The sequence below is a fragment of the Pholis gunnellus genome (genome assembly GCF_910591455.1).
Source record: "Pholis gunnellus genome assembly, chromosome: 22".
In the NCBI taxonomy this organism is placed as follows: Eukaryota; Metazoa; Chordata; class Actinopteri; order Perciformes; family Pholidae; genus Pholis; species Pholis gunnellus.
In genome coordinates this window covers 10046169-10070731 of record NC_136549.1, presented here as the reverse complement: position 1 = coordinate 10070731, position 24563 = coordinate 10046169, and the positions used below count along the sequence as shown (strand labels likewise).

General features: G+C 44.2%; 4 protein-coding genes across 7 annotated transcripts; 2 read left to right on the top strand and 2 right to left on the bottom strand.

Annotated features, from left to right (window-relative positions):
* Positions 1 to 362: 362 nt before the first annotated feature.
* LOC306713653 (uncharacterized protein) lies at positions 363 to 5123 on the bottom strand. The gene is made up of 7 exons (XM_079183425.1): positions 4987 to 5123; positions 4067 to 4275; positions 3858 to 3950; positions 3663 to 3755; positions 3300 to 3410; positions 3082 to 3205; positions 363 to 2994 (listed from the first exon to the last, which is right to left on the bottom strand). The coding sequence occupies exons 1-7, from the start codon at positions 5009 to 5011 to the stop codon at positions 1286 to 1288; spliced, it is 2364 nt and encodes a 787-aa protein (XP_079039551.1). The 5' UTR covers positions 5012 to 5123; the 3' UTR covers positions 363 to 1285.
* A 305-nt stretch (positions 5124 to 5428) lies between these two features.
* On the bottom strand, positions 5429 to 11137 carry LOC306714292 (uncharacterized protein). Of its 2 annotated transcripts, XM_079184276.1 has the most exons (7): positions 10998 to 11137; positions 9952 to 10059; positions 9772 to 9828; positions 9519 to 9677; positions 9211 to 9370; positions 8727 to 8827; positions 5429 to 7799 (listed from the first exon to the last, which is right to left on the bottom strand). In XM_079184276.1, the coding sequence occupies exons 4-7, from the start codon at positions 9609 to 9611 to the stop codon at positions 7635 to 7637; spliced, it is 519 nt and encodes a 172-aa protein (XP_079040402.1). In that variant the 5' UTR covers positions 9612 to 9677; positions 9772 to 9828; positions 9952 to 10059; positions 10998 to 11137; the 3' UTR covers positions 5429 to 7634. The 2 variants fall into 2 exon arrangements, with proteins under 2 accessions (XP_079040402.1, XP_079040403.1); XM_079184277.1 differs by lacking the exon at positions 10998 to 11137 and having other exon boundaries at positions 9952 to 10478.
* Positions 11138 to 12173: 1036 nt separating this feature from the next.
* asb15b (ankyrin repeat and SOCS box containing 15b) lies at positions 12174 to 18033 on the top strand (the record flags this gene model as incomplete). 3 transcript variants are annotated; one of them, XM_079184275.1, is made up of 14 exons in its annotated part: positions 12174 to 12244; positions 12507 to 12615; positions 12843 to 12895; positions 13108 to 13239; positions 13347 to 13514; positions 13818 to 13924; positions 14070 to 14208; positions 14323 to 14494; positions 14916 to 15076; positions 15295 to 15439; positions 15537 to 15692; positions 15838 to 15940; positions 16060 to 16213; positions 16304 to 18033. In XM_079184275.1, 14 exons carry the CDS (start codon positions 12184 to 12186, stop codon positions 16450 to 16452), a joined length of 1809 nt encoding a protein of 602 aa, XP_079040401.1. In that variant the 3' UTR covers positions 16453 to 18033. The 3 variants fall into 3 exon arrangements, with proteins under 3 accessions (XP_079040401.1, XP_079040400.1, XP_079040399.1); XM_079184274.1 differs by lacking the exon at positions 12174 to 12244 and having other exon boundaries at positions 12401 to 12615; positions 13350 to 13514; XM_079184273.1 differs by lacking the exon at positions 12174 to 12244 and having other exon boundaries at positions 12401 to 12615.
* A 442-nt stretch (positions 18034 to 18475) lies between these two features.
* lmod2b (leiomodin 2 (cardiac) b) lies at positions 18476 to 23725 on the top strand. The gene is made up of 6 exons (XM_079183883.1): positions 18476 to 19033; positions 19306 to 19809; positions 20174 to 20434; positions 20513 to 20731; positions 20836 to 21288; positions 22721 to 23725. Exons 1-6 carry the CDS (start codon positions 18758 to 18760, stop codon positions 22745 to 22747), a joined length of 1740 nt encoding a protein of 579 aa, XP_079040009.1. The 5' UTR covers positions 18476 to 18757; the 3' UTR covers positions 22748 to 23725.
* Positions 23726 to 24563: the final 838 nt, after the last annotated feature.

Genomic DNA, 24563 nt, shown 5'->3' with positions numbered 1-24563 from the left:
CTTGAATCGTCTAATTAACTCGAAACACCTGCAAGGGTTTCCTGAGCCTTGAAAAACACTCAGCTTGGTTCAGTAAACTAAATCACACGTATGGGGATTATCACAATATTCTAATTTTCTGAGACAGTCCTGTATACCCTTGTGCTGTTGCTTCCTTCCTTTGCGTTGACAGTTTTTGATTCTCTTGTACTCCCGTTTCACTTTTTGGTTATTTTGACGTCCCGTTATTGGAGCCAATCAGAATATGATATGCTGAATTGGTCTGTATAGACGAAACGGATGCTATGTAACTTATATCGTCACCTTTGAGCAGTTAAATCTTCCACAAGACAAACCAGTAAACCAGTCCTTTGTTATGGGCTGCCATTTATTTTTCTGCAAAACATCAAAAACAGTTATATTTGCTTCATGGCTTGTATACACGGCAGCTCACAATAGCAGAAGGTGATGGAGTAGATAAAGTTTACTGTGTCCAAGCTAAAATACAAATTATCATCCTTTCATGTGCTGCAGCAATATCACGGCACCTACGGCTGGAAAGAAAAGGTGAAAATCCTAATAAACACAAATCAGCCTATTTTCACTCTCAAACTAAAGCAGAGTTAGAAGGTTTACAGTTCAGGGTTTCATACAAAGAGCGACAAAGGTCATTTTGAATCTCTACAGTTTCCAAAGATTAAATGTTTCCTACAGACACGACAACATTCTGTTACATTATACAAAGTATCTAAAGTCACATGCACTGACATATTTTGTGTTGTATTGTTAACATGATGCACATTTTTTAAATGCTACATTCAGGTAGCACTATGTTGTCATAGTTTTTTTTATTACAATGATCACCAGTAATTAACAACTCCAAAGATGATAAAGGAGATGATCTTCTATCTCTCAAAATGTGACAGCTTTGGGTAACTTGAATTCATTTTGTCACATGTGAAAAACAGCAGATTACTCGAGATGCTCCAGCTGGCCGGAAAAATGACTTGAGGCCACCGATCATAACTCAAAGTAATCTTTTCAAACTGCCGATGAGAAGAAAAATGATTCTAACATCATTCTAAATGTGTTTTCACTACGCAGACCATCATAGTGACCTGATCTCCACCACAAGCTAACAAACCTTGAAATAACTTGAAGTCTTTGAAAATGACACGGTCCAAAGGGACAATGTACGCCGTAGCTATCTGACTTAGTTCATCTTGATTACATCAGTGATCTGCGCCGGCTCTGGAACTCCTAATCCGAGCCTCCCTACTCCAATACAAAAATGGTGTTTCGTTGATTAATAATCGTCGCTGCCCTCGTCTTCCTCATCGTACTTCCTCTTGAGCGAGTGCTTCTTGTGCTTACCCCGGTGTCTCCGCTTACCGGCGAACTCGGGGTTTGCGTCCCGCAGGTGCAGCTGCTCGTGCTTCTTCAGGAGGCCCGGGACGGAGAATCCCTTCCCGCACGTTTCACACGTCCAGGGCTTCTTGCACGTGTGAGTCCGTTTGTGGACGTTCAGGTGGGACGCCAACTTGTAGGTCTTCCCGCACACGTCGCAGCTGAACGGGCGCTCGTTGGTGTGCAACCGGATGTGGACCTTCAGATTCCCGACCTGGGTGAAGGTCTTCTCGCAGATGGAGCAGCGGTAGGGCCGCTCCCTGGTGTGGATCCTCAGGTGAACCCTCAGGCAGTACTTGCTGGAGAACTTCTTCTGGCAAACGGGGCACGGGATCTTCGCTTTGGGCACGTGGTCCTGCTGGTGCCTCTTCAGGTCGGACAGGTAGACGAAGGTCTTGCCGCACTGGGAGCAGAGGTACTGGCGGTCGCCGATGTGGTAGCCCATGTGCCTCTTCAACAAGCTGGGCACGAGGAACCGCTTCCCGCAGCGCTCGCACATGTGAGGCCGGTCTCGGGTGTGCCAGCGCTCGTGGTTCGACAGCTTGAACGCCGTCGGGAAGCTTTTGCTGCAGTGCTTGCAGGGGAACGTCATCTGGCTCGTGTGGCACTCCATGTGCCGTTTGAAGTAGGTGGACTGCGTGAAGCCCTTGTTGCAGATGTTGCAGTAGAAGGGCTTCTGGCCGCTGTGGGCCAGCATGTGCTTGGTCAGGCTCTGCAGCTTGTTGAAGCACTTGCCGCACTGGCCGCAGGCGTACGGTCGCGCCGTGCTGTGGGTCTTCAGGTGGTTGTTGAGGAACGCCTGCGTTCGGAAGCTCTTGCTGCACGCCGGGCACGCGAACGGCTTCTCGCCCGTGTGAATGCGCTCGTGGTCCATGAGCTTGGACTGATACGGGAAGCTCTTGTCGCACACGCCGCAGGTGAATCTGTCCGCCGGGGGCCGGATCTGCTTTTTTCTTCGAATGCTGGGCTTCATGTCGTCCCCAGCGCCGAACCTGGCCGGCGGGAGCGGCGGCAGGGCCGGGAGGGACAGCGAGTTCGTGGCAATCTGCGACACCCACTGATGCAACGTGACCCGCTGGGTCTGAGGCTTTTGGCCGTCTTTCCCTCCCGCGTTACCTGCACTCTGTGCGGGTTTGATCGGCATTTGAACGACCCGGAAGGGGATGGATTTCAAGGGAGGCCGCTGTGATTCTGGTTTATCTGCCGCTTCTGCCGCCGCCGCGCCTTCCCCTGTGCTTTGCAGAGTCGTGGCAGGCTGTTCCTGTGCACAACCTTTCTCTTGCACCACATTCTCCCCCTGAGCTGCTGTTGGGACACTCTTTTCCTTTTCAGCAGCGTCGGCGGCTAATTTATGAGCGTGTCGCCCTCTCCCCTGTGGTCCAGCAGCCGGGTCTGCCAGGCTGTCGGAGGCGTCCGACATCACTCCCGGGTCTTCAATGTCACTGAGGGGGGCCGGGGTGGGTTCGGTGACCTGTAGTCGCTTTGATGACTCCGGTGGCGGCGGCGGAGGCGGAGGTGGAGGAGGAGGTGGAGGCGGTGGCTCTACTGGTTTGGGCCGGAAGGCGAGTGAAGAGAGCACACAGTTTCCCACCGAGGACGAGATTGTTGCTGCACAAATGGATAAAAAGGCTTCGTCAAATTCAGTTTCACCGTACCTTTTTTCTTTCTGTGTGTGATCATGAACCTGAAGTGTACCTTTAACACCCAGGAGTCCCTTGGACTGCTGGTGCAGGAGGAGCGTCTTCAGGTCCCCGGTGTCGGGGATGAAGCCTCCACATGCCTCCAGGACAGAGGGCTCCGCCGAGATCATGGCACCAAGCTGAGGTACAGAGGCAGGAAATGGAAACATCGAATGAGTTCACAGTATAGTTTTCTTTTTTACCTCTTAGGTTGGATCACGCGTTTATACATACCTGGGAGAGATTGGGAACAGGAAGGACTTGCTCCAGCTTGCACACCAGACCTGCGGTCAGGGCCTGCAGCGCTGTGTCAAACTTTGTGCCGTACTGAACAGGGAACACATCCTGCAGGGAGAGAAATGTGTTGGGAGTTTCACGTCACTGTGACTGAAACCGTGAGGAAAATGAGATAGAGGAATTGAATGTGCTTTATCTCCACGTGCTCGGTGTTTCACATCCTAATGAGCTGCAAGCCTGTACTTCAAACAGGAAAATGGCAACCGGCAACCACATTAAGACAGATGTGGAACAATAAAATGAATGCACACCATCTGGAATAAACAACTAAGTAAGAATGATAATAAAAGATGCTGATACCTGGAAGAAGCGCTTTCTTTCAGCCGGGTTTTTAAGCAGATTCTGGACCAGCACCATGAAGTTTGTTTGAGATTTTTCCACTTCTGCGTCCTTCTGTAACACAGCAAATACTGTGCTAATACTTAAATCACACATTAGGATTGTAGAGCCTAGTGTGTTGAACAGACGTGTTTAAAACAAAGTTCCCCTTCTTACCCCTAAAGATGAAGAGACCTTCAACTTATTTATGAGGGTTTGAATAGCCCTGGAATCTGGTGGTCCGTCTTTGTGAAGCAGATCCAAAATGATCTACAGTAGAAAACACACGTTATGAATCTGATGAATCAAACACAGCAGACTTCAAATGAGCAGAAAGTAGAATATGTATGCGGCATATCTGCTGTAAACACAGACGATAGTCTCACCCTGGCTCGCAGCCCCAGGACGAGCTGTGCGGTCTGCTTGAAGGTGATGAGATCGGGAACCGTCTGAGTCACCATGGTCACAAACTCCTCCACTTTGCCGTACTGCTTGACGTTCCTCTGCCGTATGACCTGCCATATGTACGAGTACGTCAGCTGCAGAGGGGACGCCATCAGCCGGAGGGAGGACAGGGGAAGGGAACCTCCAACACCTGTGTGGAACATAACACAAAAGGTAGCATCAACACACCTACACGTGTTTATTAGCTTTAACTTGTACACTCTATTTCACTTATTTCTATTTTGAGCGTGGTGTGTTTCTGTTTCAATGCAGTGCAACTAACTTACAGTTAAATGTACTGTAAATATTCCCCTCTAATAGTGATAATGTCCCCTGGGTGTCTTAATACAAACTACCAGCAACAGATCATGCTCTGCAGGGGGAGCCTTTAGCGGCTGTAGGGGGCGCTGCAATGCTAAAACCTGCTTTGATCGCGTGCAGATAAGCTGTGCAGATGGGTTGAAAGTGTGCACGTTTGCGTGTGCACGCGAAGTCGTGGGGAGAACGAGCGCCAAAGTGTAACGTTAGCAGAGTTAAGATTCAAACTTTCAGCAGACGGTGCGGGGCTGTGTGCTGTCACCGGTTCATCACTGTTGATATTTAACGCGGTGGAGCGCTCGATCGGGACATCCGGAGGGGAGGATGGGCTAATTTAAAAAAAAACTAAGCCGCCTGTACTGTCCCCGCTTTTGGCTAGCTAACCACCAAACATCGCCAAAATAACCAAAAAGACTTTAATACACGCGCGTTGACTTGTGATTAAAAGCAAGCAGTCAGTTTACGGCAGCAGATGTCGTTCGTTGCGGCTCATTTTCTCACCGCCAGCTACTGTTAGCGTGCTAACGTTAGCTTAGCAACTTACCCGCGGTGTCGGATCGTTTCTCCATTCTGAGCCCAGGGTGTGGAGCTAATTCATGAGCTATAATCAAGCGACTGCACTAATAGGCCAGGCAATGTTGCAGTTTACCCCGCAATATAATGTTTTAAAGTAAATAACCGTCTTTCTCCTGACAGTCAAGCCAGGAAGAATAATGGCGACCGCTGGGGAGCGGCTTTCCAAAACAAAAGCCGGAGTGCTTCCGGCGGATGTTTGTATATAAAATAAAAGCACAGTTTTGAATTTGCTGCGATGGCGCAAAAAACACGGAAAAGCAATTGGTCATATGAATTATGATAGTTATGACTTAGTTCATAACGTATTTGACCTATAATAATGATATTCCTGCCTTGTTGAGGGGTTCAGTGTATGCACTCGTCCTTCTACATGTCTAAATTAAGTTTTACTAAAAATAAGTAGTCAAATGTCCAATGAAAAGGAGTTACAGTACTACAATATCCAGCTCAAAAGCATTGCTCCTTGTGTTGCATAACAAACACAAATGCAGTTGTAATATCACCAAAACATTTTATTAACACTATTGATCATCGTCTTTGAAATGACATAAAAGTTCATGGAGAACTGAGTATATGACCTGACAATGAATACATGGAAGTTTGATCTGTTCTGAGATCTGTATTTGCACAAATATGTCACTTCAAAAACCAAGAAAAAGACTTATCAAGCTCCTTTTTGTCTGGTTAACTGAACCTAAACATTCTTTTATTTAAAGTAGTATTGTGTACTATTCTATTCTTTTAATTAAAATGATGTCATGGACACATTCAGACTTGACGTTTCACTGTTTTGCCGACAACAACAATATGATGTACCAATATATACCGTATATTTTTTACATTGTTGACAAATAGTCAGAAAACATACATATAATACTGACATTATTTTGCTCATGGGCCATTTGCAGGGGGTAGACTAAATAATGTAGACATTTCACATAAAGGGACATTGACCAAATCACCATTGTAATCTGCTACAACTTATTGTAGCAAGCTTTACAATGCTGATTTAGTTACTTCAAGGTCCTAACGTGCTTTCACAGAATGTTCACAGTATTTTGTCCACCCCCTTTACATTCGTGACTTGAACTTGAATTGTAGAAAAAGTTAGTTATATTTTGTAAGTGGTGTATCTTGTAACAAAATAACTTAAACATCTCAAATACAATACAAATACACATTTTCACAAAAATACAGACATTCAAATTATACAAATTGTTCACCAGAAAGACAAGAAAACAGTTGTAGACCTGGTCTAAGACATGAAAACAGTTTAATAAAAGGTACATCTTCCCACATTTCATTGATGAGTTTTGAACGTAAATCTTTCGAATACAGAAAACCTTGATCGAAATACTAACCATCCTCTGTAGATGAGGCTACATTGCGTGCGGCTTGGAAAGATTCTTAGCCTGTTGATTCATAGGGATCTGCCGACATCAGTCGTGTTTGTAACTGGCATTTCCTCCAGCCTACGGCCACTTCTTTTGTGGCAAGAACAAGCCCTCCTTATGCTTCTCGCTGAGCTCATCCGTCCATCCATCCATCTATCCCTATCTCCCTCACTTTCCCTCGTCCTGTCCGCCCATCCCTCGCTCTGACACATACAGCACAAGAGCGCTCTCACTCGGGGAGTCATGTTCTCATGACTGAACATGATTGACTCAGTGAATAAGGCATTAAAAACACACTCGCTGTGGCCAGCAGCTATAGATCACTGGGCAACAGCTTTGAGACACAATGACGGGATTCAAAGGGCCTCTGCTGGTGGCTACCGGCCATCTGGTCAGATCTTTGATACACAAAGTGGGACGCTTGTTGAAGTGCTCGGCGTGTTGTTTGCGACGAGAAGGTTTGCAATTTGTGACAGATCAGAGTAATGTCAACAAGTACAAGACAAGCTGCAGTAGATCACATGCAGCTTCTTTAATCACGCTTTTACCTCCTATGCATGTACTTCTTTGCATTTACCGCTAATGCGTTTCAGTAGAAGCCCAAACACAGGAGCAGGTTTGGGAACAGTGTGTTGACTCTTGACTCTACAACAGCGAAAGGACAAAGGTCTCTATAACCATCGGGACACAGCCAACAAATTGATGACGGGATTTCAAACTCAGAATGAAATCTTCCAAAACAGTGTGGTATCATTTGGATGTGAGGCTCCAGCGGGTACGTTTGATCACAACTCAAAACTGGAGAATTGGCAACGGTTCAGAGTGGCAGCAATGAGAAAAAAAAGAAAAAAAAACTTGGTCTGCTCAGAGAAGGCAAGCCAGATGCTGCTAAACACTGGCCAAGACGAGACAATTAATGTACTTCACCAGCCATTTGGGGACATAACCAGCCATTGTGTACTGAGTTCTTCTTCTGGTTCCCAAAAAAAAAAAAAAAAAAACCCTCTTTGGATGGTTAAGTGCTAGAAGTGCCTGGGCAAGCTGCCTTCACAGCAGGTGAGTTTTCTCTCGTCGCTCGGGTCCATGCACTCAGATGAGTGAAAGCAGAGGAAGACTGTCAGACCACACTGGGTTATCCAGCAGGCTCCTGCCACTAACAGAATAACCTGGAGAGTGAGTTGTTATGCTGCGGTCCAGATTTCCCTCTTGTATTAATCATGCTTCATCCGCTCTCATGTTCAGGGATTGCCTCCCCCACTGGCTGAGTGTCAGCAGCGTGGGTGAGTGTCTGAAGTGGGATGGAGACAGACACAGTTGGGATCATGTCAGAAGGGGCCATTTGGCTATTTTCAGTGTTGCACACTGCTAAAAGCCTCCCAGACTTGACCTAAAACAAAAAAGTAGAAAAGAATGATCAAGAAATCACACTCACAATCTGAACAGTGGTGTTAAATCCTGTTTTCTATGATAAACATATGACAGATACTAAATCTCCAAAGCGGAAATCATTACATTAGGTAACAACAGCCTCAAAGTACTGCTGAATATTTGATGAGCAGTTGTTAATTTTTTTACAATAATTGCCTTCCTGGAAGTGCTCACAAAAGTGAAGTCACATTAACATGTGGTCGTTATTTGGCTGACCCACAGAAGCCAAAAGGCACAAGAGAGTGTAGTTGATGGGAATTTTACCACCAAGGACGGACATTTTTAGATGGGGGCTCTTAGGTTTCTCATGGTCTTAAAAAAACGAGAAGAAGAGAACGACTATAATTTGAGCTGTACACAAACTGAATAACTTGTTGTGAAATGGCTTCCAGCAGAACTTCTCATTCTTGAAGAGCCGGGAGGCCACGCTGAAAATAGAGAGTTTTACGAGTTGCAATAATAGCTCATTGTGGTGTATGATTTATCAGGCCTTATGAGTTTGACATTATTGCCCTTTTATACATACATGCAATTATCCGCCTGAATAGTGTGATGACTGTGTTCCAATGTACTCAGCGAAGGAACACAAAAGGAGCTTTTATAATTGCAGGACAACTGTCTGCTGACAGGCTAGCAGCTCCAATGCTCACAATGACTATGCTAACATATGGACCCGTTGAGCAGGTGTGTTTACCGTCTTCACCATCTTAGTCTGATGCTAAAGAATCATAGTTTGCTTATAAGCACCAAACACCATGAAGCAAAGTGTTGGACAATTTAAAGTTGTGACCTGATGATGGTGCTTGGTTGAAAGCTTTTCATGTTACATGAAATAAATACTCTCTGTATCTATATTATAGTCGTTATTTTCAGTTCACTTACTCACCAGGTACACGATGAGAACGACACAAGCTGTGAAGGGGATGAGAGCCAGAAGCAAGGGAGTTCTCTTGGACCAGCTGTACTCCCGACCCTCCTCCCGACCCCCTGGAAGACAGAAATATTATTGGATGTTTCGCAGACTACAGTTACACTGGAGGAATCCGATAGCGGGTTCACCAATCCTCTTGATGTTAATTTATTGAACAAGTAGAGACGATTCTGACGGTTCGATCACTCCCAAATACTTATTTTTCTTCCATAATAAGAACTTACGAAGCAGGCTTTCACACGTACTCGCTGCATGAGGCTTTTAATGATTATATAATTCCTTAAATTATCTGAATTGACTGTGTGTTCGAGCTTACAGATTTGGTTCCTATCCCCAGCTGTGTGTCCTTGACCCTAAATCAATATCTGCCCTCTAATAGGCCGCTAAGCTGCCTTAGCCATTAAATATTTAAAATGTAAATGCAAATGAATGGTTGTACCTGGTGTTTGTTGTGGATTAAGGCACGGTGGCGGTTTGCACGAGAAGCCGGATGTTCCTTGAGAGGCGGCATGTAAGACGTCTTTGATGTAGTCAAAGTAAAGACCAGATATTAAGCTCCCTTCTTGATAGTGACACTGGAAGACTTGCATCGCTGTTTCCTGGGGAATCAGACAACGAGCAGTCCTGAAATAACTCAAATGTGCAATTACATGCGCAGAACGGTCCCCGAATGCCCACAATATGACGCACTCCTCCCCAAAACTGAGCTGCAGTGCCTATTTGCACAGTCCATCAGGATTTACTTACCAGTTCCTCATGGTCAAAGGTGAAGCGTAGACTCTTCAGCATTGCAATGAAGACACTTATGTTTTCTCTGTTGGAAGAGATGGCACCAAACATGCCGGCCAGCTTCCGAAGACTTTGCTCCAAAGGATAGATATTCAACACCACCCAGCACGTGCCAGCCTGAAGATGTAGGTACCAGAGATTTTAGCGTTATTTTGTTCAAAGTTCTATCATCTGTTTGACATTATTTCTGCTTTCACATCTTCATACGCACCACTTCTTTGGGAATGTAACTAACAGGAATCGCATAATCGGAGGGGATATTCTGCTTCTACGACGGAGATCAAGACAGAAAAAGGTTTTATTGGGACAATCTTTTAGCATACGGACACACAGATCATGTGACACATGAATCTGATATGTATGAGGCCTGTATCAAATTCAGTAAACTCACCAATAATGACAGCTTGCTTACATCATCAGTTATCGGCGTCCCAAATTTTCCGGAGCAGAGATTCAAACTTGTGAACAGACTCAAGAGGAGACAAGGTGCTTTCAAGATCTAAAAGAAAAACAGGAGACAGTATATTAATACAGGGTACAGTTAGTATAAAGTAGGGTTTTAAGTAGTGCATCTAATTTGACTGAGGATGCTTTTCTTTGTCTGATTTTGTTGTTAAACATGCAAACAATTTTTGTGAAGCATATCAATTCTCTGAGCATCAATCACAGTAGCCCCTTCTTTAGGGCTTGTTATATCAGTTTACACATGCATTGTGCATGCTGACATGAAACGCTAAATAATATACATGTTAAAAACTGAGCATTATGTATTTCTCACAGGATCTAATTTGATTTAGTACGTTTATTTTGGACGCAGGTGACTTTCTTTCAAAAGTACAATTACTTCTTAGTATCAATTGGTCAATTAAATGAATAAAAAACCTAAAAATTACAACTATTTTGATAATCTGTTACTGGTTTTGGTCAGCAAAAACATTTTCTGATACTCAATTGTGAACCTTTGCCGTTTGTAACGATTAATCAAGAAAATATTCATCAGTTTAATTCATTAAAAATGAATTAATTGCAGCCCTAATCCAAAATACAAACTCATTTTACCCCTTTTACCATAATCAAAAGAACCACTTCAGCACCATTACAGTAGAGGAACAAATGCACAGGAATAAAAAGTAACAGTTATCTGACAGCTGTTTCTTTGCATCTATAAAGACTTATATGGTTTTAAATAGCAAAACATGCAATGAGCTCAAATTTGAGGAATCAGGCTTCAAAGTTGCCGGGACGACAGGCAGGAATGTGGTTCGCTTCAAAGGGATTCTCATTCTCGTAAAATATTATCTCGCAGCAGGATGAAGATAATATGCAGATGAACTTCTGGGTGCACACATGCTAGTCTCTCTATTTAAACATAAGCAAACTGTGTCCATGTGTGCTTTCACTTAATGTACCCTTTTTAAAAGGGACACATTAAAATACCTCTTAATCTTCAGTACTTCAGTACGTTTATTCCTATACTGAAAAGTGAAAGACAGTTTTCATAAATCAAATAGGCAACATTTCATTTAACCATTAGAAGCTAGAGTGGAAACACAATGAGATGCTTTGTAATTCTTTCTGATATCCTCCTTACTCCAAATACAAATAATCATTCAGCTATTTAAAAAGCACAATGTGGGAAGTGGGAATTAAGCTATGGGATATAGCTGCATCAGTATATCAGTCTATACAATTTTACAACACACAATTAGTGTAAAAAAAAAAACAGAAAGAAAGGAAATTCTACGACTTACTTTCTTCCTCATATGGAGCACGAATCCGTGGTTGCTCAAATCCGGTGCGTTAAATGAAGTGTTTCCAGTTCAGAGACAGAGCTCATTGTGTGCATGTGTGTGATGTCCGAGCGTGTAGTGAAACTTGACGATGGGGCTGGCGGTTCTGCTTCCACCCCAGACAGATTGGTGAAGTCTATTGACGCGGTGGAGAGCGGCCGCCTACAGGCTGAGTCACTGTGTCACACACTGACGCTGTCTGAGACTTTTTCCACAAACTCCCACGTATCAATTTGTTCGTCAGGAGAAAGTGGGCGCTTGTTCTCTTGAGGGAATATTTCGCTTCGAATATGTCAAGGCTATTCCTAAAGCTGTTGTTTAGAAAGTGAAAATTAGATGATAAGAGGCTTTGTTCATGTAGGACGGTAAGGTAGGGTCCCAATATGAGGGTAGCTGATTTTCAGCCATCAGTTTTGCTTCAATATTTCAGCATTTGTTTATTATCATGAGCTCTATATATTGACATTGGCTTATTTCCTCAAACACACTTTTGCTATTGTTGACTTACAACATTCTGATGAAGTAATAGTCGATATTCTTTATTGATTTCCACTATCAAATTAATAGCAGTCACAAAGGAGAAGATTCAGGAAAATGTATTATGTGTTAGAAATAGTACGAATATTTTTGACATGCAATGCTCTGCAAGTGAAGCGTCGGCTGGTGGTGTCTTGTGTTCACGTGTGCAAAAAAAACCGAATGTGAAAGAAGTCACAGTGTAGCATTAAGAGAAAGGAGAACTAACCCTAACCCTAACCCGAATTAGAAAACACAACAGGCCGGTGTCATGTCATGTGGAGCAGGTCACGTCTAAAAATATCCCAGACAAGCTTATGAACCCCACAACACAAAAACACACGGGCTGCGAGCTGGGGTGCACTTTCAGATCGTCAGGTGAGACGGATTGCTACGACTAACACAATTCAACTTACATTCTTTTTTGTGGTGTCATCTCAGATGTAACAGATTCACGCTTAAGTACTCACATATGACACCACTTCGAGCAGAGGTGACACTGTGCCAGCAGCCCCCTGCTGATAAACAAGTTGCATGCCTGCAGCCGTGGACAAAGCACAAAGTACAGATAGATGTGACCGTAACATGATAGAAGTTTTTGATTTTATGACAATAATGCTCACTTTTTCCCTTGATATAGAAATGGATGTCTTTGAGCAGGAAGACATCAATGAGGAACTTGTCAAGTTTGCCATTCGAGAGAGCATTCAAGATGCCCACAAGCTGCCATGTTTTGTACAAACTAACGGGTATGAGAGAGTCAAGAATGTCCAAAGTGCTCGAACTAAAAGGGTTATGGATGGGGCGACCAAAAGGACTCTTTTAATATTTATTATTGATACAAATTTAGTGATGGGCTAAGGAACACTTTTACAAAAGATGTGTTGATTCTAAATTCACAGGAAATCCTGAATTAAATAATATAAGGGTAATCAACTCCTTTTATTTGACTCACTATTCTCCTTTGGTTCAGTAGAAAGGAACCAAACAGTGACAGCTTCATGAAGATCATGGCAGCCATTCACAAAGGTATGATATTTAAATGTGTCTATTGTTGTTTTAGCACAAGAATATGTGCACGTGGCGTTGAAGTTTCATTCGTACTAAAGTTAACCTACAAATAAATACAAACGTTTGTTTTTGTGTTCGCGTCTGTGTGCATGAACTCGCTGTGTTCACACCATGAATGTTACAAACGCTTCCCTGGGAGTCCTGCGTGGATCGTGCTTGTGTCTCCACAGGTGATGTGTGTGCGCTGCGGGAGCTGTCAGGTTGCGCGTCTGCCTTCAGAGAGAGCGACAGCAGCGGCCAGCTGCCTCTGCACGCTGCAGCTGCGCAGCCGCAGCCAGAGATCCTGCATGTGGTGCTGCAGGGTGAGAGGCTTAACCGAAGACCATTCGGCATCTGCACTTTAAAAAAAAATGTACATAGGAGTGAACATATTTTCAACTTTAACATTACGTTACGGTTGTCTTCGTAGCAGTGTTGACGTCCAAAGATGTGGCCCTGGAGGAGCGGACAGAGGGCGGGGACACATCTGTGACTCTGGCAGCAGAGGCCGGCCAGGTGGAAAACGTCAGGCTGCTGCTGCAGCACGGAGCTTCACCACACAACACCAACAGCAGAAACGAGTCTCCTCTGCTGATTGGTAACACACACACACACACACACACACACACACACATTTATCAAATGTTGGCATGCTAACACGCTAAAGCTAAGATGGCAAACATTATGCCTGCTAAGCATCAGCAGGTTATTAGGAACATGCTGTTAAAGTGCAGCCGCACAGAGCCGCTGGCTGTAGTCTAAGCCTTGTTAAAACATCTGCAACTGCTGTAGACATTAGCCTAATAAAGTTTTTAATATCAACTCCGTCATTAATAAGACATCTTTCATTATCATCTGTCATTATTATGGCTGTTCACCTTGTTTTGTCGACATTTTGTAGCAGTGAGACAGAGGTCGTACGACATGGTTGTAACGCTCGTCATGGGCGGGGCCTTTGTCGAGCAGGTGTGTCTCACCAAGTGGACGGCCATCCATGAAGCTGCGAAGGTGAACAGCGCTGCAGTGATACGGGCTGGAACAATGAGCGAATCAGAACTCAACATCCAGGATAAAGTCCACATGTCCTCCTTGCCTCCTCTCATACCATCTTTCCTACCTTCTTTATGTCCTTGCCTCCTATCGCTTGCGCCAGGTGGGTTGTCCAGCCATTCTGATGCTGCTGCTTCGACACGGAGCCAAAGTAGATGCCAGAAGCAAGCACGAGGTGACTCCTCTGGGGATCGCAGCTGAATATGGCAACCCTGAAGTTATGGATGTACTGATACAGCAAGGTAAAACACCAACATATATTGTGTACTGCTTCACATCTGTCATGTTTGTATGAGGAGTAACACCACACAACCATTTTCCCCCACCGTGTTGTATTGGTCCCCGTGCTCCACTAGGTGGTGACGTGAACGCCCAGGCCAGCAATGGAGACACGGTGCTGTATGATGCTTCTGGATCAGGAAACCTGGACTGTGTGGCGCTGCTCCTGCAGCACGGAGCCAGCCCGAACGTAGCCAGCTACGCCTGCCAGCTGCCCATCCACAGAGCTGCATATGAGGGACACATACTGTGAGCTGACCTCCATGCAAAAGAGCACCCCAATCATCCTGAAGCCCTGGATATGAGCATATTGTCATGCCTAAAGCTTGAGAATATCGGTTTGAAAGAAAAGATAATCCATTTTCCAAATTACTGGAGTCAAATTAACATTCTTTTCCTGCTTCTTTGCAGCCTGATCAAACTAGACTGTAACACGTCACTCTCTGCACCTCACAGCTCTGCAGTGTTGTCACTGTAGTCATTTCCACAGAGCCCTCTGTTTATTGCTGTTTTGCAGTTCTGTCACCGAACAACACTGTGGCTCAAACCGCAATCTAATGAACATTTTTCTCGATGTCCTGTTTTCCTCTTTTAGCATTTGTTTTTCGCTGTTTCTGTCCGCTACCCTCTCTCTCTCTCTCTCTCTCTCTCTCTCTCTCTCTCTGTGTAGAGTCCTGAGGACTCTCATCCCCATCACTGCAAAGAGAGCTATCCGTCTCTCGGGCCAGAACCCCGTCCACTCAGCAGCTGATGGGGGACAGGTCGAGTGTCTTGAGCTGCTTCTCCAGAGCGGATATGATGTCAACGCCTTGCTGGGCAAACACATCTCTGGTCATTACAGACTTTGACCAAAGAATCAAGATGTCTAACTGTTCACTATGATGAGAACATTTTAAAAGTTGATATTCCTGCTGTGGTCATTGTTTTTATAAATGCTTGTGGTAGATAATAAGCCTACTACATTCAACTGGCATCGTCTTTCAGAGAAAAGTGTAACATCATGACTTTATTAATCTTTCAAACTGAAAAATCTGTAAATCTTGTTGCAGAGAACTACGACGACCACAGAAAGACTCCTCTGTACTTTGCCGTTTCCAACAGTGATGTGACTTGTGCCGAGATGCTGCTGGCAGCTGGAGCGAGCACTGACCTGGACCCACTGCAATGCATCCTGGTCGCTATACGCGCCAAGAGGTGTGTGTGTGTGTGTGTGTGTGTGTGTGTGGCACACAAGGCATTCATTTTATAGCTCACGTACAGTTGGTCTGGTCTGATGTTTGGCCATTTCCAGGCATGAACTGGTCCAGCTGCTGCTGTCCTACGGAGCAGAGGTGAATTGTTACTTCAGAGTGATCACCAACACAGTGTTCCCCACTGCCCTGCAGTACAGCCTGAGGGACCCGGTCATGCTGCGACTGCTCCTCAACAGTGGATATCAAGCTGACAGGTAAAGTCTAGCAACTCTAAAGATTAAAGTTTAAAGATGCTTTCTGTGATTAGGAATCTCAGTAAAACACGTTCAAGCACTGAGATGATTGAGAGGTTGTGTTTAAAATCGTTTTCCATTTTAACATTTCATCCGTCTGTGGTAGATGCTTCCATTGTTTCCACGGTGACGGTGAAGAAATGGAAAGTACCTGGATTGACCTCCATAACCAAGCCTACCAGATTTACAGCGAACCTGACGTCATCTCAGTAAGAGTAAATCCAGGCAGACATATGTACACGTCTGTGGTAGACTCCTTGGTAATAAAGAGTAACACACAGTCAGCTCATCAAGTGACCAACAACCCAACATGTTTTCTCTCTTTCAGTTCTGTGAGTTTGTATCGGTGTCGTGGCTCACACATCTCATCGGCGGTGTTGTGAGGATGCTCCTGGAGTATGTCAGCCACGTCGACATCTGTCCCGTCCTCAAACGAGTCCTGGAGAAGACGCCCGAGTGGGACGAGATTTCCGACATACTGAGTAAAACTTCAAATCCTGCGTTTTAAAAAACAGTTACACGGCGTTAAAAGCCATGGGTATTTTTAAGAATGTGTTTGTTTGTGTTCCCAGGCAAGCCACGTCCTCTGCAGCAGTTGTGTCGACTGGTAATCAGAGGTCACATGAGCCTCAGGGTGCTGAATGACCCTGAAGCCGTGGCTGCTGTCCCTTATCCTCCACGACTGAAGAACTACCTGACCTACAGACAGTCCTCTACGTGAAACACGTGTTTCTTTATTCCTGTGTGATTGAAACACTAATTTTAAAAATAGCCAATGGGAATATATTGTCCCTCAAAGTCCTTTTGTACTTAATTTGTTACGTTTTATATATTATGAGCTGGAGTGCCTTGCAGTGTGTGACTATGTCTACCATTTATTTTATGTGTCACAAAAGAATTTCCTCCCTGGCATTAAAATGTCTCTTTTCTTTATGGAGTCTACTTGTTTTGCATTGACATGTCCTAACACTGTCATTATCTCCCATTTTCTAATAAATATTGAGATGATAAACTATGAAATCCATCCTAGTTTACCCCTGAACAGATGCAGTATATTACATTTTGTGTAGCCTCACCGCTCTCTTTCTATTTGCGTCTAGTGTAGTTTAAATGTACTTTACACTCATGCAGGTGTCTTCACTTCTCGCTAATTAGACCTCTGCTCAAGGAGAAGTTCTATGAGGTCACCAAACTGCGTCAACCAATCAGAGTAAGTGTGAGTTGTCCCGCCCTAACAGGTGCAAAGGAGTGGGAGAGAAATGTCAATCAAGGGCAGCCCTGAGACGAGGTCTAATCAGGCAGGTTAAGTGAATACACCTGTGTGGGTGGACAACATTATTCTCACTTTGTGCTGGCTATAAGTGTTCATATTGTATAATATATATATATATATATATATATATATATATATATATATATATATACACATATATTGCATTGGATTTATTATAAGTTTTTTGTAATAAACAATGAAAAACTGGAGTAATTGTGGAGTACTCATGTTTACTAAAGTTTACTGAAAGTTGAAATCAACAAAGCAGCGTTAATGTTTTGTTTTCTTTGTGTGTTAACCATTCTGTGCTGGGCCTGGCTGAGTGTAACCACAACTTGTGACTCAACAGCAGGTTAGCGCAGACAGACCTATCAGCTGTTTAAAGCGCTCAATAATGTCAGCATAATGCTGGTTCTTTCATCGTGTTCTCTGCGCCACAGTGAAAGATTTGGAGTACTGATGTTGATGAGGAGCTAGTCTTGTTTGCATGTGGGAGTGTGTATATTTTTGAGAGATACAGGGGAGGTTTTGCAGCAGGTTTGCATTCTATAAGCTAAGTAAATATGCTCTGAACCAGATCTACATTCTAAAAAAAGAGAAAATTAAAAACACCAGCAATTATAAACTTACTAGTGAGGAACTTACTAGTAAGGTCAAGCTACTTTATATCACTAATCCTTTAATGCAACACGGGTTAAGTCTCGCAATAATTGTGATCCCACACTTTGTAATCCATTTGAAAGGTCAAATACAGTGAAAGTGTTTAACCAAGAGCAGTTCTGTGAGGCTGTGCTTTAAGCTAAATGCTAACGGAAAGACAGCATGCAAATCACCATCAAGTGTTTAGTGTGTTAGCATGCTAATATCTGCTAATTAGCACCAAACACAAAGTAAAGCTTCTTCAAAGTAACGTCATTAGTTTTGTTGTTGTGTAGTGGAACAGCCAGACCATCACCATCCCTACAGACAAGCTGCTAGCATGGCATATTAGCCCTGAAGTCACATTATCTATTGCAAAAAATTCATAAACACATTCATAAACCAATCGGCCCTTAACTAACTTCTTTGCTCCCCCCTTCATATGTATCTCTGCCATGTCATGGCAGTTTTGAAATCATATGATCAACTGACAACAACAACAACAACAACAACAACAACAGAGGACATGCCAACACCTCTGACGGACATGCAGATTGAGATTTTGGAGAAATAATCTCTGTTTATCTTTCTAGTTCTGTTCTGTCGGGTCCCGCTGGTCTTTTTTTGGCCATGAACGACGACGCTCAGGCTGTGGCGACAGGCTGCTACGTCGACAGGCCACAGTCTCTGAGCTCACATGCTTTTTGTGTCTCTCAGGGCAGTGCCTCCCAAAAAAGACGCTGCATCATGGGGCCCACACATTGGTACGTTCCCCTGTGATCCCTCTCTTAAGGCCCAAACAGCAGCTGGCGAGATTAGAGAGGAGAGGACACCGACACACACACACACACACATACACACACAACACACTCACAGCAACGCGGCCGGCCAGGATAGATCCGGTTCAGACTGGACTGGGTACATCCAAACAGCTTCACTCGTCAAGGATCACCTCAACTGGACCTCTTATGTCCGTGGATCCTCACGGTGGACCTAGTCTTTTGTTTGAACCTCTATCCCCATATTATTACTTCATTTTGGGGGTCCAGGCTGCATGAAACTCCATAACTGGTACAGTTTAAACTGACTTATCTGTACCAATCTCACTTTGGCCATGAGCTGTTTTGGGTACCGCCGAGAGTTGAGTAAGTACGAAGATGTTGATGAGGACGAGCTTTTGGCTTCCCTCACCCCCGAAGAGCTGGCTGAGTTGGAAAAGGAGCTGGTGGATATCGATCCGGACGCCAACGTGCCCACAGGACTCAGACAGAGAGACCAGACGGACAAGACCTCAACGGGCACCTTCAACAGAGAGGCCCTCATGAAGTATTGGGAAACCGAGACACAGAGACTGATGGAGGACGAGATTTGTGGAGGAAGCCCCAAACCGGTCAGTAATGATATTTAATTAGATTTGCTTGGCATTTGTACAATGTGGCAGAGGTGAAGCCAGCTTGTTTGAAGTTCTATCAAATGGAATTCAAAACAAATTACTTAAAAGTAGTCTTCACTGAAAGGAAAATCATTATAAATCACTCTTTCTACCAAAGTTGCCTTAAAACCATCTGCGTTAATTAGCTTTACAATGTAGCTTTTAAGAACACAAATACTGATAATTACAGCGTTTCATCTCAAACACTGAATAATGTGATCACAATACAGGATGAAGAACAAGAGGAGTGTGTGACAGAAGAAAACAGCGGAGCAGAGGAGGAAAAAGATGTTGAAAATGAGATAGAACAGAGAAAGCATGAAGCGCTAATGCAGAAGAAAGAAGAGGACGAGGAGGAGGAGGAGGAGGAAGAAGAAGAAGAAGAAGAAGAAGAGGAGAGTGAGGAAGAGGAGGAAGCTGTAACAGAGGAGGAGGAGGAGGAAGAGGAAGATGATGATGATGATGAGGAAGATGATGATGATGATGAGGAGGGACAAGATAATAAATTAAAACCTGAGCCCTCAATGGACTCTGGGGCGCAGTCACGGACCGACACCCCAAAGCTACTGAAGCCACAGAGGGTGGAGCCTGTGAGACTGACTCCTCCCCCTCCACCTGCCGACCCGAATGCGATGGGAAACCCAATTGTCGTCGACGACGCTCTCCAACGAGCTCTTGGCAACGACCCTGAGCTCACGGAGGTTAATCTGAACAACATTGACGACATCTCACAGGTACGAAGAGCCGCTTGCTAGCATCCGGCTCTTTACTGTTGAGTAACTGTTGATTGTAAGCCAGCTTATTTTTGGAACCAGGCTGCTTGCCATGATATGTAAGGGGGGGGGGTTATAGTTATATATTTAGCACGACCACTTCTCACAACTAGAAAAATGAACAGCATTGACATTGTTTCTGTTCTCACAAGAAAGTTTACATCATCTCGTGGTTTACTCAATGGCAATTGACCGTTGTATCAGCTTGGTAAACACTGGCCTTACTTAGTGTTAAATATCTTCAGGGAGGTTGGTGTCAAGTGAAAAGAATATAGAATCATACTCTATATGTTTCATGCTGAGAATATTATAATCTACTTTTTAGGAAACCCTCATCCGATTTGCTGAAGCACTGAGGTCCAACACATACGTAAGGGTCTTTAGCGTCGCCAACACCCGAGCCGACGACCCAGTGGCGCTGGCCATTGCTAAGATGCTGAGGGAAAACTCGTCCATCACCAGTCTGAATATAGAGTCCAACTATGTGAGTGGAAAGGGCGTGATGGCGATGGTTCAAGCACTTCCTGGAAACAACACCCTGACTGAGCTTCGGTTCCACAATCAGAGACACATGTGCGGAGGACAGGTGAGTTCTTCACAACTAGGTTCTTCCCGTCTATCTGCATGTGCATGGAGTAACAATGTCTCCCTCCCGTCCCCTCAGGTAGAGATGGAGATGGTGAAGATACTGAGGGAAAACCACACCTTGATCAAGTTGGGCTACCAGTTCAACCTGCCTGGTCCCAGGATGAGCATGACGGGGATCCTCACCAGGAACCAGGACCGCCAGAGACAGAAACGGTTACAAGAGCAGAGACAGCTGCAGCAGCAGGGCCAACAGGGGGCGCAAGAGGGAGCTGTGAACCCCAGAACCAGCGCACTGGTATGTCACTTTGCTCCACTATGACATGTTTACACCTGCGATCCCACTAGCCTGTACTAGTTCTCAATGCATTTGTAATAATCCACTTTGCCCTCTGTCTCTAGAAAGGAACTCCTCGTTCATCCCCTTACAGCTCACCCAGAGCCTCTCCTTGGTCCTCACCCAAACTCGCCAGGAGTGACCTGGCGAAAAAACAGACTCCTCCTGCTCCACCTCCTCCACCCCCTCCACCACCTCCGCCCCCGCCTCCTCCGCCACCGCCTCCCCCGCAGCGGGAGGAGAAGAAGAAGCCCACCAGGATGATCGCGGAGTTCATCAGGGCGCACGAGGCGGGCAGCAAGAAGGTGAGGAAGACGAAAGGTAAGAAGGGCAAGAAGGGGAAGGAGACGGGGAAAGAGACGACGAGCACCATCCTGAGGGAGCTCAAGAACGCGCTGAGGCCCGTGATGGTGGAGAGGGGAGGGGAGGAGGCCAGCAGGCCGTCCACGCCGGTGAGGTCAGCCCACGACCAGCTGATGGAGTCCATTCGCAACAGAAGCTCCGGCACCCTGAAACGAGTAAGTTCAAGGATGTGAGCAGCAACAGTTTGTTACCTGATGTTGTTATCCCCTAAATACTGTATCAGATTGAAGCTGGGTTATTTAGAAATGTGTTCAGTGGAAAAAATAAACAGTGGAGCAATGGACCTAAATGCAAATTTCATTAAGTGCCCCTACAGGCAAACTGAACAACAAGGAGGTTTAATTTAGATGAGCGTGACACAGAGTCAGTGGTGTCTGAGTCATGGTATGTTTTGTCTATACACGGGGGTAGGCAGGCTAAAGGCTGCTCACCACCAGCCAGCACTGTGTTATGATCACAATTACAGCCAGAGAGAGAGAGAAAGGTATACAGAAAAGCCAATATAAGCTGAACAAAAAAGTTACAAAAAAAAGGATTTTAAACAAAGAAAATGAGACAAACAAATAGAGAGCATTCTGGGTTATCTCATAATTCTCTTTAAGCAGTATGTTACTTTTACTGTAAAGGGAATTAATCCTTTTTTTTTATCTTGGAGAAGAGACTGAAGCATTACCTTGGCTGAAGTTTAGCACAGCTTGTAACATTGTTAGAGTGGAAAATCAGCTCTGCCCTCAGATGACGGGGTCTCCTAGCTGTGAAATTCCTGCCACTTAGTGAAGGTATTTATAGAAACCGTCCAGAGGAGCTTTCTGATAACGACAGATATGACATGTTGTTACCACAGCCCACTAACACTTCATCTGTTGACACCACATCGTCACGCACATATTTGGATGCAATGTTCAGGTTTGCGAGCTCATCAGGAAAGATTGTATTCAAAAGATTATATTAAATAACATACCGCAACCATGATTCCTCAAATATTATCATCTGAAAAGTTAGAAAAGTGTGCGCGACCAGCAGTGGGTTAGCGATAGCATAAAGATTGGAAACATCTAGCCTGGTTCCGTACAAAGGTGATAAAATCCATCTACCGCTTACAAATGAATTTATATCTATTAAAACCACAACCTCTTAGTTTTACACTTTGGCATTTGTGCATGTTAAACAAACAAGATTTGTTTCTGGTCTTTATGTTAGGCTAAGCTAAGCTAAGTTAAGCTAACCATTTGCTGGCTACAGCATCATATCGTGGTTGTATCATTCCTTTCATTTAACTTTTTTAATATGTAAAATAATCTCTTTAAGTTGCTTGAACTTTTGTTAAGCAATGTTGCAGTCAATTAAAGTACTACTGCCAACAACTAGAAAGAAATAGCAACAATAAATGAGCTTCTTCCCTTATAATGAAACGAGGCCATTTTATGGGGAATGTGGTTTGAAGACCACAGAGCTCATAACTTGACCACCGACTTATGTCCATTCCTCTCGTCCCTATCTTTGCTGTCACCATCACGTCCCTTAAAACGCATGCATGCCTTTTCCATTGCCTGTATTTAAAACTGACATAGCATTGTCGTTTTCCAGGTGGAAGTCCCACATCATCTACGATAATAAAAGCAAACGTAAAAGAGGGCTCCTCACTGCCATGGAGTCTGCGTAATGACGACGCTCGAGTGATGAAAGCATGTTGGGATTGCTGAGGAGCCAAAAAAAAAAAACTGAATTCTGGCTCGTGAAAAAGAAAATTGACTGGAAATTTGCACAGCAGTTATAGCTTTACAAGTTGTTTTTTTTAAGAATTTAAGCATAATTGGAAATGGTGTTTGTATATTCATTTTGCAATTAGTTGACTGAACTGTTTACTGATACGTTTTCTATTTCACTGTTTTCTTGTAAAATTGTAAATATGATCGGATGTTGGTTGAATTATGTGTCCATTTCTAAATATAGCCATTTGGTGTTTACAATACTTTTCCGTGTACGTGGACTGTTTCTCTTTTTCTTTGGTTTCTGGATGAGTTCCACTTCAAAAGAAAAGGGTCACGCTGTTGTGCAGCAGTGTTTTTATCAGTGAGTCATCTTACTGGTCAAGTGCCACTGATGCATATTCCCACTCACAACACGCCCACGCCAGTCAGCACGCATTAGAGCAAGGCTTTTGGCGCACTTTGCTTGAACAATTCACAATGCATGACAAGTGAAGAGAAGGAATAGACACCCACTACTAGCTCCACTGACATCACAAAGGAGACATCAACTTTAAACAAGAATCCCAAGATCGATGAGAGACTGACAGCAAGAGACTGAGGGATGTGAGCTATCAGCATCCTAATCCTGGTCCTGCATTTGTTTTATGCTTCTTGGAAATGTTCCCCGACTCCGAAATCCAACAAAAGACAACACGGCCAGGGGCTCAAGGGTGGCAACAATGAGAAAACTACTAATTACATAATCTCCAGACCCTTTTAGAGCGATGTCTCGCTTCAAAGGCATTCCATTAATTAAGTCCATTAGTCTAAAAACTGTGGTATGCACAGGAAAATGGTGGTCAGTACGGTTGAGGATATGAGATGGTATATTGCTTGATACTCCCCCCCCCCCCAAAAAAGCAGTACACTAAATAGCCTTGCCGAGTAAATAGGCTCAGTATGCATAATTCATTCCTAAGTGTCCTAAGAATAAAGCTTCCTCTATTCAAGCGCAGCACTTTGTCATATCTGTCAAACTGTCAATAGGGGATCCTTCCATAATATGGAAGGACTTCCTGCTTGTAAATGCGGTCTCTGCATTATCCTCACAGGATGGACAGAGGTTTTCATGCACTGTCTGTTAACCACAAAACAAACCATTAGGTCATGTATTCCTTTAACACGGACCGACAGAAAAGCCTCTAGCCTCTTCAGTCACAGCACTCGCGCCCTTTGACCTTTGCATTCCTCCCCAACGGATGTATGCATTGTTGCCGATTTACAATCTATTCCACTGTGCTAACATTAAGCCGACTATCCTTTCCTATAGATCCTAAAATGCAAAACCTAGCATCAAGTGCATTAAAGGGCAATTTCACCAATAATGGACCTAATATTCTATTTAGCTTAAAGGACATCTGGCTGAATTTTAACAGCAACAATAATTTTTGTAAAAAAAAAAGAAAAAACGGTGCTCCATCGCTTCTATTAATGCTTTTGTTTATGTGCATGCGTCCACTGTTTGTGTTGATCGGGATCTCTATGGAAGCAAGCAGCCACACAAGTGGAAAGTGTCATACCTGCTCTAATCCCTCTCATAAACTCTGCAGCACAGAGAATACAGGGTGCGGTGTTAGCTGATGTGGACCGTACACTAAAAATAAATGGTGGAGGCATAGAATTGTTGTGGTCGCTATTGTGATGGTCACAATAAATAACAGGGTCAATTCTTGTAGTGG